This window comes from Opisthorchis viverrini, assembly GCF_000715545.1.
Source record: "Opisthorchis viverrini unplaced genomic scaffold scaffold56, whole genome shotgun sequence".
Taxonomy (NCBI): Eukaryota; Metazoa; Platyhelminthes; class Trematoda; order Opisthorchiida; family Opisthorchiidae; genus Opisthorchis; species Opisthorchis viverrini.
The window spans coordinates 53185-72979 of NW_008752000.1; the positions used below are offsets into that span (position 1 = coordinate 53185).

Genomic DNA, 19795 nt, shown 5'->3' on the forward strand with positions numbered 1-19795 from the left:
GATTTCCTGTGCATTCACATTTGAGGAAATAGAGTACAGGAGTTCATGTAGCAAAGCGGTAATCCGCTCAGGGTATTGTGGCAATTTGCATGGAAAACATCGGCAAACTCAAAGTTCCTACAGCACGCGTTCACGCAGTATCCTTAACTTTCGAGGGCTCGACAAAATGTCCTATTCTTTGGCAAGAGAACATTATTCTGGCAGCTACTTCAGGACACTATTGTCAATCGGTTCGGTCACATTGTCCGAAAGGCTAAAAGCGAGCTTTGTCAGCCTAAGCAGGCTTCCCCAGCTTACTAGTAATTGTTCAACTATGACACCCTTTTGGTGCATAGCTGCAAGCCATCCGAAGGAAGCACGAGGGCTGAGATGCCGCCAGGTTGCCCGAGCCCAGACAAGAGCAGTTTAGATGGTGGGCTCGAACCACAAACCTCACGATCATTGATTTCACAGTTAGACACTGAGCTGTCTCGAGCGTGCATGCCCACTCTCCTCACTGCGCGCAACTGAAGGCCTGGATCAATACCGTCAAATCAGACCCAGAGTGGTTACGTCTGAACGTTGCTGGACAGTACGTGGCATCTTTGGAGTTGGTCCATTCTCTCACAAGATGTTCTTGCCGTAAAGCAATTGCATGTATAAAAATTACTATTGCGCAACCTACTGAAACGCAGTCACTTACTTCATTTCCATTAGATGAGGTATCTCAGATGATAACACTCCTTGTTGTCCTTGCTGTAACTTTCAGTGACCCGAGTTTCGTCGGATTCGTTGTAGTTTCTTTTCTCCAGAGCTTCACGTCGAGTTCAGTTCAGTTTCAGTTTTACGGTTCATAAACCGTGCCATGGTTCCACCATCCGCTACGACTTCATTCACTGAGGATATGGAGACTAAGGAAATGAAAGCCGCGCGTTAGTTGAAGCGATGGCCCAATCCGTGCATTCACAACAAATGCATCGAGCGCTATCTTAGTCCTAAAACTGTTTATGATTGACCGCTAAGCTAAAGGACTCCACGACTTTGGGTGTGAGTTTCGGGAATTGTATCGGAGGCGTTCCGGAATAAAACTGCAATCCATCCGGACTGCTCCGTTTGAAGGGCCCTCGTGGCATTGCTAAAAAGCGGCCTCAACTAGTGCAGGTTACGTGACCGTGTTTTCACAAACACACAAAAATAGAACGCATATTTTAGCGAGCGACTGTTTTCACGAGCATTGTCTGAAGTTGTTTGTTATACTGGGGTAGGGTGGGGACCAATACGCAAACATGCGGAAGAAAAACGCTATGCAAACAGTTAGCGATCAATATCGGACCGAAATAGAAAATCCACGTGAAATGAGCGGTTGTGGTGTCTTGATAACCGATCGATGGTAGAATTAATAACTAATAACTAACTGCCTTTGTGCACAACCGTAATTTTTGACAGCAATCACATCCACGCTGTAGAATTTAGTTACGTTCTCGAATGGCTATCGGTTGGCAACTCGTTTTTAATGTGTTATAGCGGTTCATCCGATAACTCGTTCACCATCACAGTGCTCTCACATTCTCTAAATATTACTCGAAAGCTGTCTTCCACACATCTACGACTTCACAGTTTGCCGCGATTGCGTAATTCATGAGTGGAAGTCGTTTTGAGGGGCTCAATGTATCAACAACCCGAGTTCTGTTTGTTGTACTTTTATCAACAAATTATCAATTGGTGTTAGAAAGGCACACATCAAAGTGACCTTTTCACAATTTCGGGATAGCTAGAGGTGCTCGTATATGAGTTTTCTGGAGTAGAGGTTTGTTCATACGACTGCGGTACGTTTACTTTGGACATGCAGTGAACGAATTCTCGCTTGCTTGCTAGAACTATCACTGGAGTTCAACCCGAATCTTTTGTAACCATTCGGCTAGTCCGTCTATTTCCTCTGTCTCAGTTTTGGCTGGTATATATCATTATCAGGAAGGTCAGCTTCCTGAAAGCAACCACTGAATGCCCGGAATCCACGGAGACTCTCAGCTCCGCTGGGTGTTGACCAGACAGACAACGCCCCCTCAATATGCAGCGCGTCACAGCCTTGCATCAAACCCAGGCAGCGCGAGTCAGCGTTGGACCAAGTTCAGACAGTGTCCTTCCAATAAAAAGCCTGAGGCCATTGTACTTTTCGCACTCGCGCTCTCGCAACCACTTTTTCGGAATATAGCTATTCTGTTCCCTTCCGTGAGTCTTTTCCTCTCCGACACTAGGCACTGGAGCGGGTCAGCAGCAGATACCACAGGCCGGCGAATCAAAGGGACTTAGTGCTAGCTTAACCCAATCATTCCTCCAGACATTCACTCAGACAATCTGGATAGAAACTGACAGCAAGAACGCCACTGACATCGGCTGGCAGCCAACCAGGCACAGTGAGGATCACGCGGTCCCCATCCTGGAAGGTGAGTAGCACCGACAGTACCCAAGCGTTTCGTGATCTTCTTCATACTCCTCTGACAAGTCAAGGGTTGACCACCTCTCTGTTTGCGCCACTCTGAATTGGGCATGGAAAACAGCACTCTCTTCGGTAAACCATGGTTCGGCATACGCAACACATGTCCCAACCAACGCAGCTTTTGGTGCTGGACACATTCTTCAATGGAAGTACCCGTTACACAACCGAAAACGCGCTTTCTAACTGCCTTATTACGGATTCGCCGATACCAACGCACGCGAGCTGTGGTTCTGAGACAACGATTGTCGACGTCTCAGTTCCGCTGCTCGAACAGGCCAAGTCTCGCAGCGCTGTATCCTGTCAAAGTGCGAGCGAATCGCCTCACTGATTAGTCACTCATAGCCGCACACGACCAATTGTCCAAACTACTAGCCGGGAGGTCGCGGGCCCTAAACTCCCTTGAGTTTCGTGAGATGCGCGTTTCCGATGATTTCCAACAAGACTGAAATGGCTGTGCGGTGCTTCTCGGCTTCTCCGCATAGATAAATTCCAACCAACCCCCTATATTAGCACAATTGTTTTGGACATGCAGTGAACGAATTCTCGCTTGCTTACTTGCTAGAACTATCCCTAGAGTTCAACCCGAATCTTTCGTTACCTTTAGGCTTATTCCTCTATTTCTTATGTCTCAGTTCTGGCTGGTATGTGTATAGTATAGCAGTATATGTATATATACTATATATGTGTAAAGTATATACATATAGTTAGCTGAGCGGAAGTGAAGTTACCCCCGTATCCCCTAGCAAACCCAATTCGATAATCACATGACTGCGAATCCGTTGACGTTAACATTCATTAGCTATGGTCCTAAGGTCATTGATTATCAGAGACTTCAGTGCGCCCACAGTGGCTTTTCTGATGGAACAAGCCGTAGAACTGATTTGCCCCTGTTGTTTGGATCCATGCTAACCACTGTCGAAAAACCAGACAAAAACGGAGGCTACCAAAGCAGCAATGTCTCCGGGCAATTTTCATTCACTGGTGTTGTCTGCATTTGTGAAGAAATGTGCCGATTTAGTTACAAAAAAGGTGCCGGTAGATTTGATTACAGACTTCCTCGAAGCTTCGATTTACTCGCGTTTGCTCTCACGTTTCTGGAAAACGAATAGTGACGTTCTGAGGGCTGCACCTGCTTGCACGCGCAGTCACTTTGTTCCAATGAGCATGCATCAGAGCGCTGATCCACAGGTGACCAGTTGGATGGAAAAAGAAATAAATATTTACTGTGGTTGATTCCTTGTCGCAGCTGGCACTGAGACAATGTGGCAATCTCGAGGAATACACTCATTTGCAAATCGATTTGGTTTTCACGAGAGACTCAACTGATTCTCTCGTTTTTGATATTCTACAATTGAATGTGCTGCACACAGACCGCCTCATGTTTCAGTTGGCACGATATTCGAGATATCGCAGTATATTTTCATAAAGGAAACTTTTTACAAGGTTGCTGAAAGCTCTTCGACAGCCCACGACGGGTTTCGCCCTTGTGGCTCATCAGGTAGGGGCAGTCTTCGAGTTTCCATCAACCTTATGTTCTACTTGAACCCAAACTGCACTGTTTTCAAGAAATACACTCATTTGCAAATCAATTTGGTTTTCACGAGAGACTCAACTAAATCTTTCGTTTACGATATTCCACAACCAAATGTGCTGCACAAAGGCCGCCTCATGATTCAGTTGGCACGATAATCGAGATATCGCAGTATATTTTCGTAAAGGAAACTACTCAGAAGGTTACTGAAAACTCTTCGTGGGCTGTTGAAGAGTTTGGAGGGGGACAGGAATGGGAGTCACTTTATCAGTTTTTATCAACTGTTGAGTGCGCTCAACCATCTTCATAGTTAATTCCACTGATTGGAGCATCCAATACCTTCGTGTTTGTTTGAAGTAATTTCCCAAGAGGAACCACCACGGGTAAAGGAGTGTTTTGTTCCTCTTAACAAGTGACCCTTCTTCTTAGGAAACCTACCACTTGTTTGATGGTAAACGTTGTTATCGGCTCCTCAGGCCCTTCCGGAGTTTCCACTTTAGGCAAGGATGAATTCAAACTAAGTAATTATACTCAGGTTTTTCTTTTTGTATAGCCATTACTTTCAGACTGTGCATACCGCCAACAAGCAAATCCACTGGTTGTGTATTTTGTGTCCCCGGCAATTGGAGAGGATGTTGCCGAAGTCCAAAACCTGATGATGCCTTCCGTTACAAAAAGACTGAAGCTTAGTGTAGTGTGGTGTGGCCGCTTGTGTACCTCGGCGACCCATTGAGCTATACTGGGGATGTGTCCGCGCAACACTCACAGAGTCTCTCATACCTGGTTGGTCAGTGGTTAGAGGTATGATCAACACAGTTTTCTGGCCCCACCAGGTTGGGGGTTGAAACATGTGTGGCGTAATGGTAATGTATTTGCATTTCCAGCCCAACGCCGCTGCCTTTCGGTTAGGCTTTTGAGCCAAAGGCCATCTAAGTGTGGGTGCTCTGACAATATCCCAGCCCACGTACAACGGCAATCCAGCATCAGGATCAACACTGGCATTTATTTGATGATGCTTTCACCGTTTGGAGAGCTGTGTCTACAGTCTCGAGTTTCTATGTCCCTGAATGCACCAAACCAGTCAGCTCTCTATCTCCGTCTCTCTCTCTCTCCCTTATTTCACTTTCAGTCCCAGCTGAAAGGTTCACCGCTCGTGAACAACGGTTCCATGTACGCTCTACCTCACGGTGTCATACCGTCCGTCGCAGATCCAGCCACCTTGGTGATGCAGACCTGCTCCGCAACTGGATCGACTGGCTGTGCGACACCCATCCAAAGTATCTATAACAGCACACCATCAAACGCCAGTACAACAAGTGGATTGGCCGAACACATACCAAGCCAAACCACCGTTCCACTCGATACGGGCAACCCGATGTCAACATGGCCCGCCACCTATTTGGACCCGAGCGGCATGTGGTTTCCATCCACCTACACACAACCGTTCTACCCATCACTACCGACCAATCCATTGTTGAATTACACCAATACCGGAAGTCTCTTACCAGCCGTAGCCACCGATCGATGCTATCAAAGTCCCACACTGTCCAACACACCTTGTGAAAAGGTTCCCGGTTCCTTGCCGGTCTCTGCCTACCAGTCCGCTCTTTCAGCTCCGCTCTACTCGAACGGAGTTCGACTACCACTCAAGTCATTCTATGGCCTGGGACAGTCCCCGAATGTGATGTGTACCAGCAATCAGACAGTTTCCAACGCGGCCAGCCAACCTTTCGGTAGTGGTAACAATTGGATCAACCCGACCTACTATCAACAATTGTTGCTCCAGTCGTTGGCCAATTCGAGAACGACCGCTCAGACCGGTGTTGGGACTCAGTATCATCCCTTGTTCAACTACGGTTTGCAATCGTCGGACCGCTTGGGTACGCTAAGCGGCGGTAGAAAACGAGGTTCTGCGACTACAGGAGTTCGTACAATACCTTGCAAAGTGTTTGATGAGTCCGAACTGGCTGCACTGGAATTACGGTAGGTATTCTGTACCGATAAATTGCATGTGTCGTTAAACATACACACAGCCGGGTTTGTTTTTGAATTATATCCCTTAGAATGTTCTTTTTTTAATTTGGTTTCGATCACAGTTCCCTTGTGCCATACAGATCTGGTTTTACTGGACATGATTCGGGTGTCGTGCTCAGTACGACTTACCCCCTGACAAGGGGATGCTTCCAGGTGAAAGAGTTTGGGTACCTGTTGAGATCCACAAGAAATCGTTCAGCCGTAACATCCTTTCGGTGCCTAGCTGTCATGCCACCCTAAGTAGACATGAGGACTGAGATACTGCCAGGTTTCCCAAGCCTATACAGGGGAAGTCGGAGTGCAGAGGTCGGTTTCGAACCGCAGACTTTCCGGTCAGTAAATTCGCACACTAATCACTTGGTCATCTGGCCTCCGATCCGCAAGTTTTGTTCATACTGAATCCTTTCCGGTCATTTTTGACAGCGACGGGCCGCGTGTGTAAGTACATTGTCCTTTTTCGCGTTTCTCCTCTCTGACCCCCCTGGGTTAACCGAACCCAGCGAATCGTCACATCGCTCAAGCTCGACTTTGCCGTGCACACATCAAGCTAGTGAAAAACGCAGTGGTCTCTTCGAGGATGGTTATTTGCCAAGAAACTGTTTTGCAAGCAGGCCGTTTCGCTCACAGCCCAGACTTCATCCTGCCCCCCTTGGGATGGACTATGTTCGCCCGTTGTAGCTAGCTAAATTGCCTGATCTATCTGTAGGAGCCTGTATCGTTATATCGCAAGTTATCGTGACTTGAGAATTCTACCGGCAGAATTGTGTACGTGTATACTATTTGCCCCCCCACACGTACAGATTGTTGCCACACGTGGATGGCTTGTACTTTATTTGTGTGCACGTGACCGTTCCAATTGAGGTGTACTGCTGCCAGACAGTGTGTACTCTTAAGATACGACTCTTGGTGCACACAAGACAGGGCGTCAATCGATCGTCCCAACCCGCCACCGTGCGCTTTCTAACCGTACTGCGTAAACCATCATCATCGTCGAAAGCGCAATATCAGCGTTCCATACCGATCGTTCGCTGCCCTGAAATCATAATTTATCGACGTTAAACAACAAACCAAACCAATGTACTGTACAAGTGAACCGGAGACTAATCGACTGTGTTGGTCGTAATCCCGGATCTCCCAGGCAGTTTTACGAGCTGACCTGATGTGCCCGAGTCATCCCACTCGACTGTACTACACAACTGTCCATAATTGCCCACCGTTCAACTCTTCATGTCGTGCGCGACGGTCAAACGCTGCGGCATCCGGGAACCGGGTAAATCGACAGACAAGTGTTCTTTCTGTACGTGTGTGTTCGAAAGTTTTAGTGATTGAGTGATGACGAAAGACGGATTGAGAGCTGAAAGTTGAGGATGTCCAGTTGCAGTACCCAATGCCCTCCAGAGTCGGAGGACAGTGGAAGCAGCCAGGGTGTTTTGACAGCCCAACTCGGTTCATATGGCTGCTCAGGAGACCACCAAATATGCCTGTCACGCCAGACAACGCCATTTCTCCGTCTCACGTTGGATTCATGCCACTGCATTCAGCGACGCGATGAAAAAGTACAGTCGGTCTGGGCATGGTCTAGAACTGCCATCGTGCACAACTTGGACTGCATCCTAAAAGTACCTAGCGTCTGACGTGACAAGGACCTCAATGATGCAGCCAGATAACGAAAATCGCCCCTCATGCGCACACCCTCAGACAATCAGATGAACCTTTATAGCGCAGTTTTTTGACGGTCATAAAAACCAGGATCAACCAGAGTAAATGAAAGATTTTTTAACTAGCCCGATGATTTGAAATGTGTACAAAGTAGGAATCTGGAAGATGACAATTTTCTCCAGCAAGTCAATTCTTCTTGGGAAGGGTCATAGATGATTCTGCTAGGTAGCGTTTATAACCAGCTTAGATTTACTGCCTTGAGGTGTAATAATAATAATAATAATAGTAACAGAATCGATGCCTAGCTGCTGTGCTACTCATAGGAAGCACGGGGACTGAGATGATACTACTAGGTTGCCGAAGCCTATTTCGAGGGACGAACTCGTGAGAATCAAGCTGGGTTTCGCCCTGACCGTGGATGCACCGACCATATATTTACCTTGAGACAAGTTCTTGAACAACGTCACAGATTCAAACGTCTCCCGTTGGATTTCAAAGCTGTTCTTGACTCTGTCGATCATGAGAAGTTCGGCGGTGTTTGGCTATCAAAGGTGTCCCGTCCGAATTGATATCTCTTATGAGGGCACCGTATGCGAACTCCTGTGTACACGGGAAGCTCTCGCCTGAGTTCACCACGTCCCATCTTTCCTCTTCAACTTTGTCATTGATGTGCTGCTGGAACTTTCTCTGCCTGCTTCTAAAACCTCGAAAGGCTCCCGGGACGTTCGATCACAGACATTGAGTATGCGGACGATATTGCTCTCCTTGGTTCCATATCCTTCAAAGATGCAGACCATTTTGAATAACCCGGTTGGCTAGTGTACAACTCTGATCAACGGCTGCGATCCGCGACTATTTTGGCACCGCGCTCCGCAATATCCTTCACTTTACATCACCCCTACCACCCGTTAGAAAACTGTACTTAGTCTAATTCGGATCCATTTCATGCAAGCGTGAAGCATCCGACCCTCGTTGTCCTAATTCAAACGTGCGACAACGATGATATGGACGACTGTCTGACTGTCAGGCTTGAGAAAGGCCCTTGTAGGGGGTGGTCTCTATATGCAGGGACCCCACATGGAGGCGACTGTATTTGTGGTGATAGGATAGTTTCCTTCTATAGGACCGTGAAATGTGGATACCTCCGAACAGTCAACGGTTTTAGCAATCTTGTGGAATGTAGGTAGCTCGGGTGCGTTGTTTGGTTGTTGGTCTGTTCGCCGAGCTTGGCAGTTGGATTGCAAACATTTCATCACCAATCGAGGTGATATCGTCAGTGCAGGGTTGAGTGGGTTACAATCCAACTGCCAAGCTCGGCGAACAGACCAACAACTAGTCAACGGTTTTTTTTCCAGTTCCGAAGGATTTCTTAAAAAATTATGCTACGTTATAGCGGAGGTCACGGTACCATGCTCTGCGCTAAAACCAACCTGGGTGCAATAAATCCGTACGGAAATGCGAACACCGAATGCGTATTTTGGGTTTCAGGTTCCCCTGCACTCAGAACCTGGGTCGCTAAATGACTTCCCAATACTTTGCCGTATCCCGTTAGTACTTAAACACTCGTTCAGCTGTAACACCTTTTCGGTACTTAGCTGCCATCCAACTGGAAGCGAGTATGAGGGCCAAGCCTAAACAGGAGCAGTCGAGATAGAGAGGCCGGTCTGAACCAAGGGCCTCCCGGGCACTACGTTCGTGCCCTAACCACTGAACTATCATGTTGGCCTAACGATGGTCGTTTTTATGATCAACTAATAGAATAACACTCGCTTGAAGAGTGGTATCTCCAGGAGCCCTGAGCCCTTTCCCTTCGTTTTGGTGGACAACTACGGGTGACAACCCAACTGCGTTGACTCGCGTAGATGACCATATGAGCTTGCCTTCAGTTCCAACTGCAGAACTGCAGTTGAAGTCCCGTAAAGGGGTACCGCACCTGAGGTGTCCAATGGGACAAGTGCGTAGCACCTAGTAGCTTCTAAACACTCAAAGGGATGCATTTTCTAGGCGCCTTTTGTCCACCTGTTCAGTCTGGGAAGACGAAAGCTATCAGCAATGTGTTCCGCGTGTGGTCGGACCGGATGTATCCCCACCTATTGTCCAACCCCACTCGAATCAGCCCATTCTACTGACGCTCTCTCACAGGGCCCATCTGAAATTTACTCACCAACTTCGTTTCTTGTCTTGGCTAGGCAAGAGACAAATGTCATTGTGTAAAACTGAACAGTTTGCACCATTTCCCCCCCCCGTTCCGCGTGTGGTCGGACCGGATGTATCCCCACCTATTGTCCAACCCCACTCGAATCAGCCCATTCTACTGACGCTCTCTCACAGGGCCCATCTGAAATTTACTCACCAACTTCGTTTCTTGTCTTGGCTAGGCAAGAGACAAATGTCATTGTGTAAAACTGAACAGTTTGCACCATTCCCCCCCCCTACCACAAAAGTTATCTTCATCAAAGAGACCTTTTACCGGCAACGTGTCTAACAAGAAACAGACCCGCACGAATCTTCACGAGTACTTTTTTGGATAAGTCCACAGATTCTAGCAACCCAGTTGTTCTGTGATTCGGTCTTCTTGTCTCATGAACGCGTGGTAAATTTAAAAATCGGTCCATCTTGTTGACTCTATCCAAGAAAGACATCGGTTAAATGAATTAAACTATTGACTCTCTGGTTCGAAAAACCACCAAGCCATCTACCTACACAGGCGTAAAGTCAATGAACAGTGAAAACCGTCATTCTGACCTACTTAATCCACAGTTGTTTTGTTTCGTCCTTGTGCACGGACCATTTGTAAAACAGTCGGGGTTGGCACACCCAGACGCAATCATTCATTCGCCCACCGGTTGGTTTATGGTTTATTAAACCATAAATTAACATGTTCCACGCAACCATGGTAACCAGATGCATCCACCCCTTGAACGCAAACCTGTTACCGCTAGAGACCGTTCATTTTCTACCTCCGATTGCAAGTGAACAACAATAGTCGATCGTGAACGACTACACGGCATTTTCAGGTCGTGTGAGGAGATGTGGGGATTTCTAATGCAGATTTCGCCCCTTAAGTGAAGCCGATCTGTTTTCTGAAAAGGATGAGCGGCGCTCTATCCTGTGGGTTAATCACACTGCTGATCAGACCGATCGGTGAACTGTTCAAACTGCTACCCGGGAAGTGGCAGGTTCGAGATTCCCTGGAATTTCAGTGAAGTACGCACTGCAGGTGACTCTCAATATAATTCAACCAGCTGTATGGTGCTTGCTGGTGTTTCAGGTTAGCTTGGCTTTACTGACAGGACGAAATCTCCATTACATTGTATAGTAATACTATAGTTTTTTCTCGTGATTTTTGTCAGAAAGCAACGAAATCGTTCGTAACCCTTGGCAGTAATATAGTTGACCACCTAAATCTGTAAAATAAGGGGCACTAAAACGCGTCCCGGCGGTAGCGAGATGGCTGAGTGGTTGGAGCGTGAATTTACTGACCGGGAGGTCCGTGGTTCGAACCAAACTTCTGCCTCTGGACTTCCCCTGTCTAAGCTTGGGTAACCTGGTAGTATCCCAGCCCTCGTGCTTCCTTCTGTTGGCCTTGGCAACTGGCACCGAAAGGGTGTTACAGCTGAACGATCTTTTTAGGCTCCTTGTGGAAGTTCATCAGACCCTACTGACCTTCACCAAATCTGTGAAGCCGGGAATAGCAGATAACTTTGAAGCCGGTATTTGCACAGATTCAAGTGCTCTGGTGGCACCATAATTTTCGCGCAAACTGACGGGAAGCAGCGTGCTAAATTTACAAGATCAGGAGACGCATACACAACATGATGCACTCCTTAGAATTTCGCAGGCAGTTGACATTTCTATCTGTCCTTTTTTCAATGATGATAGGCGGAGGCTTTATAGAAGGACTTTCGGGAAACCCAAGGTTCACACAACACTGTAGTTTCCGAGCACATTTCCACATCCGCGCCTTGTGTGAGTGGCTTCTGTTTGTTCCGGGACCGATGGTTGACTCGAGTTCGGTGGATCTACATGACACTACTGTGATCAGACTCGGTTGGACAGTGAGTGGACAGCTCATCAAGATGACTTTAGCATGGTTAGGTTGCGAATTCACAACGCCGACATTGGATTAAAACTGAGGTTTGTTATGTATTTGTGAAGTTTTTTAGGTGAGCATCATGCTCGCAGGCGACTGCAGGTTTCGTAATATGGACCGGTCAAAATATTACTCAGCTTAGCCCACAGCTATGCGAGCGCCCGAGTTGCCAGGTTGTTTTCAGAAACTCTGAACCTCAAGAGCATAGCAATCGCCACAGAGACTGATGGTCGAGATCGTGGAAATCGCCAAACATCCCAGCGTTAACAGAATAGAAGGCGTGGAACTGGAAAGTGTGAGGAGAATGGTTTTGGATCAGTCGAGCTGACGCGTGTTGATGTGCGATTATCAGAAGTAGTCATCATCAGAATTCCACTTCACCTCAGCCACCTTCCCTCTCCCCAACTAAATTCTCGCAACACTCACAAGCCCACGAAACCAACGAAAATCTACCAGTGGCACCCGCGGCAAATCATCAGTTGAACCAAACTCGATCGGAGCTAATTTGAAACTCCACCAACGCAAGATTTGGGCAGTCACACTAACCGATAAGAGCCGTGAGTTGACACTCAACACTGGTCCAGTGTGGTAATCTGAAAATGTCTTACTGATTGGTTCTCCATTTGCCTTAAAACCTGACTAAGTTGACCCGATGAAGCTTTTGTGTCAAAAGCGAAGCGTTGCCAAATTAAAAACCAAGCTCTTCTGAAATGAAGTAAATAGTGCTTCGAGTCGCGACGGAAATGATGATTTCGTAGGATCGATGGATGGGGACCCCGGGACTCAATTCATCAATGGTTATTGACACTGTCTGAAGTAGCCCAATCGCGCAGTCAGCTGCGCTCGTGCGTCCAAGCTATCGTCTTAAGTATGTAACTTCCCAGTTCCCGAGCTAACTTACCGCGCCATCGGCTCCATACTGGTGCCAGCCACTTTTGGTTCAGTGTCGATCACATGGATGCTTTGCTACGGAACATCAATTTGTGTGTGTGTATCGGAGTCTGTGTACAACCCGAAGATTCACTTTGCTACTATGCGTGTCTAATTAATCGCAATTCGAATACACGTTTTTCCGAATAATCAGCGGGTCAAATATGGTGAAAACTTAAAATTCAAGAATTTTTCTAGTATATCTGCGCCGTATTTAGTACGAATGGGATCGAACACATTGTGCGCTGTTTGATATCTATATGGATTAGTAATCGATTGTATCGTGTGTCGGGAGCAGTGTTTGTATAAATCAACGTGATTGACCTTCGCCAGGTGTAAAATAATCGGAATCACAAAGTGTAGAGGAAACAAGGGTTGTCTGGTACCTGCCGTTCTACGGAGACCGTTCAGGTGCTCCTTTGGTCAGGGTGTGACAGTCATCCGTGTGGTTTGGGTCTGAGGTCAACTGGTGCCTGTGTGACCTGTTCACACAGTAGATACGGACTCACCGCCGCGGACAAATTGTGTGCGAATTGCCAAACATTTCACACGAGGCCCCTGTGAGTAGCTAGCTGAGCCTGGTCAACTAAAGCTTTGGGCACGACGTTGACTCTTTCCAGTTTTTAGAAATGTGAGATTCGGAAGTGGAACGTGTGCATATCTTTTGCGTTCTACAGTACACACTTTCGGTGTTCGGCTCTTTAATGTCGATAGCACTGCAGTCCCGATGACAGGCTTTTCATATGCAGTCGGTTCGACCACTTGGTTTGAGAAAACTGCCCGAGTAGTTAACTTGCCCAGCATCCTAGTGCTGGCCAACGAGTTCACCCCGGTGCACATCAGATGGGCTGTTGTGGAAGGAACTCCGAAGCAATGGCTGCAAGTGAACAGACTTTGTTTCGCGTTGACACTGACTAAACAGCGAACCTGTTAAACCCCAACTGACTTAAAGATCGATATTACTCAGCTCTATTCGATCTCTTTTGTCACTTAGAGTGTCATGCGTTGGCTCAGTTTCAATTAAGGTTTCATCCTCTCAGTGGAGTCAGTCTATGCTCAAAACCCGAAAAGCAATACACATCTGTTTCAGTTGGGGATCACCAGTAGTGGGTACGTGACCCAACTTGGGGGAGCTCCGGCCAGTTGTTGAACACTTACCCATTCGGCCTCGAGCGGCTGAGCAGCAGTGGGATTCGCTCCCACTTGGCAAAGATCTTCAATTCAGTCGACATATCTGGTGATTGCAGTCTTTTTTCCTGAAGAACAGGCGCCACCGTAGTCATTCCCAGCCACAACACCCCTGTCTCGTTTGCGTAGACTGATTAGGCGCAGTATACAGGATGTGCCTGTGAGTTTACGCGTGCCATTCAGTTGACCAATAACCCAGGCCGTGTTGATACATTAGTTACGGTTACTTGGTTGATTTGCTAGAGTTATCTTGTGGTCTGTTATCACATGGACCTATCAGAACCAAAATTTCAGTGGATGATATCACAGTTCCTTGGGTTTCAAACAGGTCTACCAAAAGCTGTCGAACAGCATAGGTTATTTGCTTATCGTCTCGAATGCTTAATACGTTTGGAACCACTACTGAAGTTGATGTATTGGCAAACCAATCCAATATCCGTTTTTCTGCTCTCCGAAGACTTATCAACTGCGTATGCTGTATTTCTTTAGGGGACTCGGGTCCGTTGACTCCTTTGGCTGTTGGCTCAAAGCCACTTTCCGCTTCGCCTAAATCTCTACCAGCTTCTTGATTCTGTTTGTGCTCAAATCACGCTCTCTCATCATTTTGGGTCAGTCACATGCGACTTATTTGCACATGTGGTTCAATCACTTGCACAGCTCTCTGCGAAGCGATCACGGGAAAGTTCACTGAATGAAGGACAACACATGATCAGTTCCGAGCATCCTCGGGTCACATGTGATCCGCAGCAGAGCGCGTAGGCTGGTTCTAGCAGTGATGAATCTATTCACTGAGTGTGAATAGATCAAACATCGGTTCCGTTTCACCAGCGAACCAAATCGTTTTTGTTGTTGCAATTCTTTGGTGTATGGCGCCTTCATATTTTCAATATGAAGCAGTTTGAGCTCCCCTACTTCCGCATTTGCCGCCTTGCGGCTGATTGACAGTTGGCGGATTATGAACCATGGTGTAAAAAAAGAATAACATTGGTGAACCAGCCTTGTTTATGATGTTTTCCTTCCCCCCTTTCACCTAGTCAGCATGTAGTAACGGTATTTTTCTCAGCTTAATTCTCGGTCTGAGCCTCCCAAGCTAGCGTTCGCGAAAAAAACAACCACGAAGGGTGCACAAGGTATATTGACGCCCAAAAACGAAGTCAGCAATAGTTGTACGGCGCTTCGTGTATATAGCGTAGGCGGTTACAACTTTCTGGAAATTCTGACGCGTTCTGGATGCGCCATTGGCAACCGGTATTCGGCCAATGCTGGGTCATGATTGGCTGTTGGGTCCAGACTTTCGACCAATCGGAGCTCAGCTTGATGCCGAACCAGCAAACGTCCCGAATTCTTCGCCAATCTTGCGTGGGGTGGACTTCTCGGCCGTAGCAGCACCTGAGTGCGAGCGGTAAAGCGGGACCCGTGTGGGATTCCTCTTAACACAGCAGCAGTAGCATTGACCGTGATGCTTCGCTCTCATGTCTTCACAAACCTGGCTGTACCTCAGCCCGCGTGCTTCCATCTTGTGGCATGATGGCTGGGCACCGAACGGGTGCTACCGCTGTTCGAATTCTTCCAATGTAACGCTTTTCATTGTCGTTTGCAAGAGGACTACGGTGTCTAGCAGTCGGATTTCAATTCTCTGGTTTCGTTGTTCACCTAGCTGAGGCGAGGCATGTAGATAGCCAATCGACTGAGATTCGTTTCCTGTTCCAACTATCTGTAGCACGCGCGCACAGTACGCAGCACGCTGACAAATCAAAGGCTCAAGCGCTTGAGTTTCTTTTGGCGGCAAATTTGAAGCTTATTCTACCCGTTTAGTGATAAACTCTACAGGACCATAGGTGCATAGCCTTCGTGGAGTCGTGTTTTCTCTGCTACCTCCCAACTATGAAATCTGTAGTCTCTGCTTCCTCGGGTTTCTTACGGTCAGGACGGGCGGATCATTCGGTCTGAGCAAAACTAACGTGCTCCCAGCTACCCCTCAATTTTCTTCTGTTGTCTTATGGGATACTTATGCCCTCCACCCTACCCATTGAGTGATCAACTTCTGAACAATTTCTGGATTCCGCACTCTGAGTATTTGATTTCCTAAAAAAAATCCATGTACAACGAGACAATGTATGCGAGATAACGTTAATAAGCAGTAGGCCCATTTCAGCACCACATACGAACTCAAAGGTTGTCTCTCACGTTAACGAGATTCACGTGAAAGTAGCTGCTACTTTGCTCGTCAGGATACTCGTCACGTCCTCAGCAACTGCCTTAGACTCAACTTGAGACCCGCATTGATTGCATTAATACACACACGTCGTGCTGACAGCCGTTTCCGGATTCACGCATACGTCAGCCGCTTTTAGACTTTCGACGAACGTTTGCAGATACTCGAGCTTTTGTCTGCCAGGCTTCCGTTTGATTATGAAGAAGCTGCTTCTGAATACTCTAACCGTCCATTCGACAACCAGGTTTTGGCGACCTAAGACGGTTGAATACAACGTGCCCTTCATTCCATGACGACACGCCCATCGGAGGACAACCGTGTCCACTATCGGCCTCAGGCGGTGCGTCTGGAAGCGGTTCGACTATCGAAGTTAGCGCCAGGGCGATTTCCTACTGGAGGGCAGGTAGACCCAGCGCTTTGCAGACGTCCAGCTCTGTCCCTAGTCGCAGGCCCCACTTCGTCCACACCCGTTTCTTAAGTTTGCCAAACGCTCCCTCCCACCCACAGCTTGAGGACAAAATATGCCAGCGATATCACTCTTTGTGTGATCTTTTCTATAGCCCCCAATCCCAAGTCGTCCTTTCACATTCTCTTCGCCTCAAATGCTTTCCTTTAAGTTGATTTCGAGCAAACGTACCAAGGTTGTGCTTAAACGGCTGGATAACTTACGGTCATTGTTGTCCCCATCAATCATCAAGACGTATTTCTGGAAATTGGGCGACTGGGTTTTTTTTATTCGACGACTGTTTGCTCCACAGATTTCCCTCGCTGTATTCGAAACTGTCTTTCGTGCGAATACCCATAATGCCGTAATACTTCTCTACATTCCAAACGTCCCTCGTCCTTCCGACTAACACGCGGTTGCACACTAATTTGGATTTTAAAGAAGACTAAGCTGGATTCAGTTGAGTCGAATTGAGTATGCTGGCTCAGTGATTATAGGGCGAATTTGCTCACCGGAAGATCGGTGTTCGGAACCTGCCCTCTGTCTCTCGACTTTCCCCGTCTAGGCTTGGGCATCCTGGCAGTGCCCCAGCTCTCGTGCTTCCTTCGGGTAGCATGGCAGTTAGGCACCGAAAGGGTGCTACAGCATTTGTCGAAATCTGTCCAATTTGGATTGAAGTAAAGCATAAGGTTGAGGGAAACCCGAGAACTCCGCCCGCTTGATTCGCCCCAAAAAGGGCGAAGAATTTTCAACGAGTAGTATGTTACGTCCATAGTTCTTCATTTTGCCCGAATTTATACCTCATCTTTTAGGTTTGATACTTTTATGATGCTGTCAGTGTGAATCGGTTCAGCCTAAATTCTCTATCTGTTTGCGCACGAACCAAACTTACCGTCGTGTTAAGTTTTCCTACAGATCCATTTAAACGCTTATCTACAAATTTGCCTTCTGTCTCGCCTTGGAACCGCCATCCTGTTTTTTCCTTGTCGTTTGAACGATCCGGTCGACTGTGTATCTGGTCAACCAACCATATTTCGCCCAAGTTTGCAACATAATTTCCCCAGTTTTTGAGCTCATTTCGAAATAAAAAGTTGGTTGGGACGTAAAGGACCAATGAAACAAGAGACAAATTGGTAACCCAAACCAGGGCTTACATTGGCGAGCCACATTAAGCTTCCACAGGACCATCGTACTCCTTCCCCCAACGACAAATGGAGCTGTCCACCGCACACCGACACATACCTGTGGGAATAGGCTACTAACGCTGGCAGTTACATTCAGTATCGCTCCCCCCACAACAACGTTTTGTTGTTAACACCGTTGTACATCGTTGTCATCGATTTGCTTGATAGATTTTTTCCCCAGCTAAATGAAAGTTGGATTCTTGCTTTTCCCAACTTACTGATCTCCGGAAATTCATCTGCCGAGTTCACTCGATGACTACACCAACAGGAGTTTTAGCAAATAAGCTCGAATTTGTACCTGCTGGACAATTCAAATTCACAGTCTAGAAACGAAGCTGTGAACTTGAACTAGTCCTTTAAGTTCACTGATACGTGGACGCAGCCGGTCTGTTTTGGCAGGAGAAGCAAGATAGGAATTTTCAGGAACAACAGCTAATCTTATTGTTTTGACGTATCGGAACCGACCGGCTTTGATTGTTGTTGCTTTCCGAATGCCAGTTTTTCATGGTTTCGTAACAAAACATCTGAGGGTAAGCTCTATTCACAAATGCCACGAAGTCGGTCTTCATTGAATTGTTCGTCTGATGCCCTTGAGTGGGTGTCGATCAAGATCGCATGTTTGTTGGTTACACCGCCTGAGTTCCAGTAACTGTCACCTCGCGCTCAAAATAGTTGATAACGATAAAAACTGATCGTTCAGCTACAACACCCTTTCGGTGCATAGCTACCATGCCACCCGAAGGAAGCACGGGGGCTGGGATGCTGCCAGGTTGCCCAAGCCAAGACAGAGGCAGTAGTTGAGGCTGAGTTCGAACCACGGACCTTCCGGCCAGTAAGTTTGCCAGTTCGAACTCAGAAAACAGATAGGGTGCGCAGTTTTGAGGGGTAGATGATTAGGGACAGCAATCCGCCACATCACAATTGAGGGGTGGACAAATGTGACGTGCCCGACCATGCGCCGAACCACGAAAGGTTGGGAGAAAATGAACTGTAATAATTGGGAACTATGGTCGGTACTGGTATTCACCGACTGATATTGGTTGTTGATCTGTTTGCCGAGCTTGGCAATCGACTTGCAAACGTTTTGTCACCATACGAGGAGACGTCATCAGTGCGCAGTTGGATGGCGAACAGATCAACAGTCACCGGATCAACAACCAATGAACTCACCCGAGTTACCTAATATTTCGACCATCGACTGAATACAACTAGAAAACAACTAGAAAAGTCTGTTCGTCTTGGTTTGAAGACGTCTAGGTACTTCCAACTTAGCGACTGTTTATATCCAACAATCCCCATAGATTAATATCGTTCAGGCCAGTGAAAATAAAACCATTGTTTCATCGAGATTTAACGTTGCAGTTGCATCTTCAAAAAGAATGCATCAAACGACTTTGTGCATCGCCCCTCTAAATAAAAATTCTGACTTATGTGAACCACCAAGTCATGCGTGATTAGTCTTCATAATTTACACAAATTGTTTCCATTGGTCAGGATTTTTTTCGCGTGTTTCAGTTGATCAGAACAGCGATAGATTCACACACACACACACACATGTGCTCTCCGCAAAACTATGTACAATTGGTCGTTCCTTGATCAATTTTTGAAATGTCCTTTTACTCTGACCACCGGCTGTATGATATACTGTGTTGAGCTTGATAAATGTCTAAGAAAAGCTGATTTCCTAATGAAATCTCTGCTTGTTTTGAACTTGGGGTGATTTCGTCCTTTTTTGATGTGTGTGTGTGTGTGGGGGGGGGGGATTACTCATTTCTTCAGGCTGGAAGTCACATTTCATCGATTCGCACATGTCCGCATATCAAAAGCTATTTTGCCCGGAATATATTGAATATACGGTGCGAAGCACTATTTCCTGACAATATACAGTTTGTTGCATTCCGATACACCGTGTACTTTCATCGAAGGACTCTTTTCCGCCGCTCGTTGTTTTTCTCTCTCCGTCCTTCTAGGGCGGTTAACTCGGGACAAACCGTCAGGTCTCAGTTTAGCGCCTGTTGTTTAAACGTCTGGCTTTTGTCT

At 47.0% G+C, this 19795-nt stretch overlaps 1 protein-coding gene across 1 annotated transcript in view; it reads left to right on the top strand.

Annotated features, from left to right (window-relative positions):
• T265_10186 (hypothetical protein) overlaps nt 1-19795 on the top strand; it is a gene marked incomplete at both ends in the record, with an annotated part of 81140 nt that overhangs the window by 26903 nt on the left and 34442 nt on the right. Inside the window, one exon of the mRNA XM_009176482.1 lies at nt 5137-5990. Coding sequence (XP_009174746.1) covers nt 5137-5990 — 854 coding nt within the window. The remainder of the gene's footprint in view (nt 1-5136; nt 5991-19795) is intronic.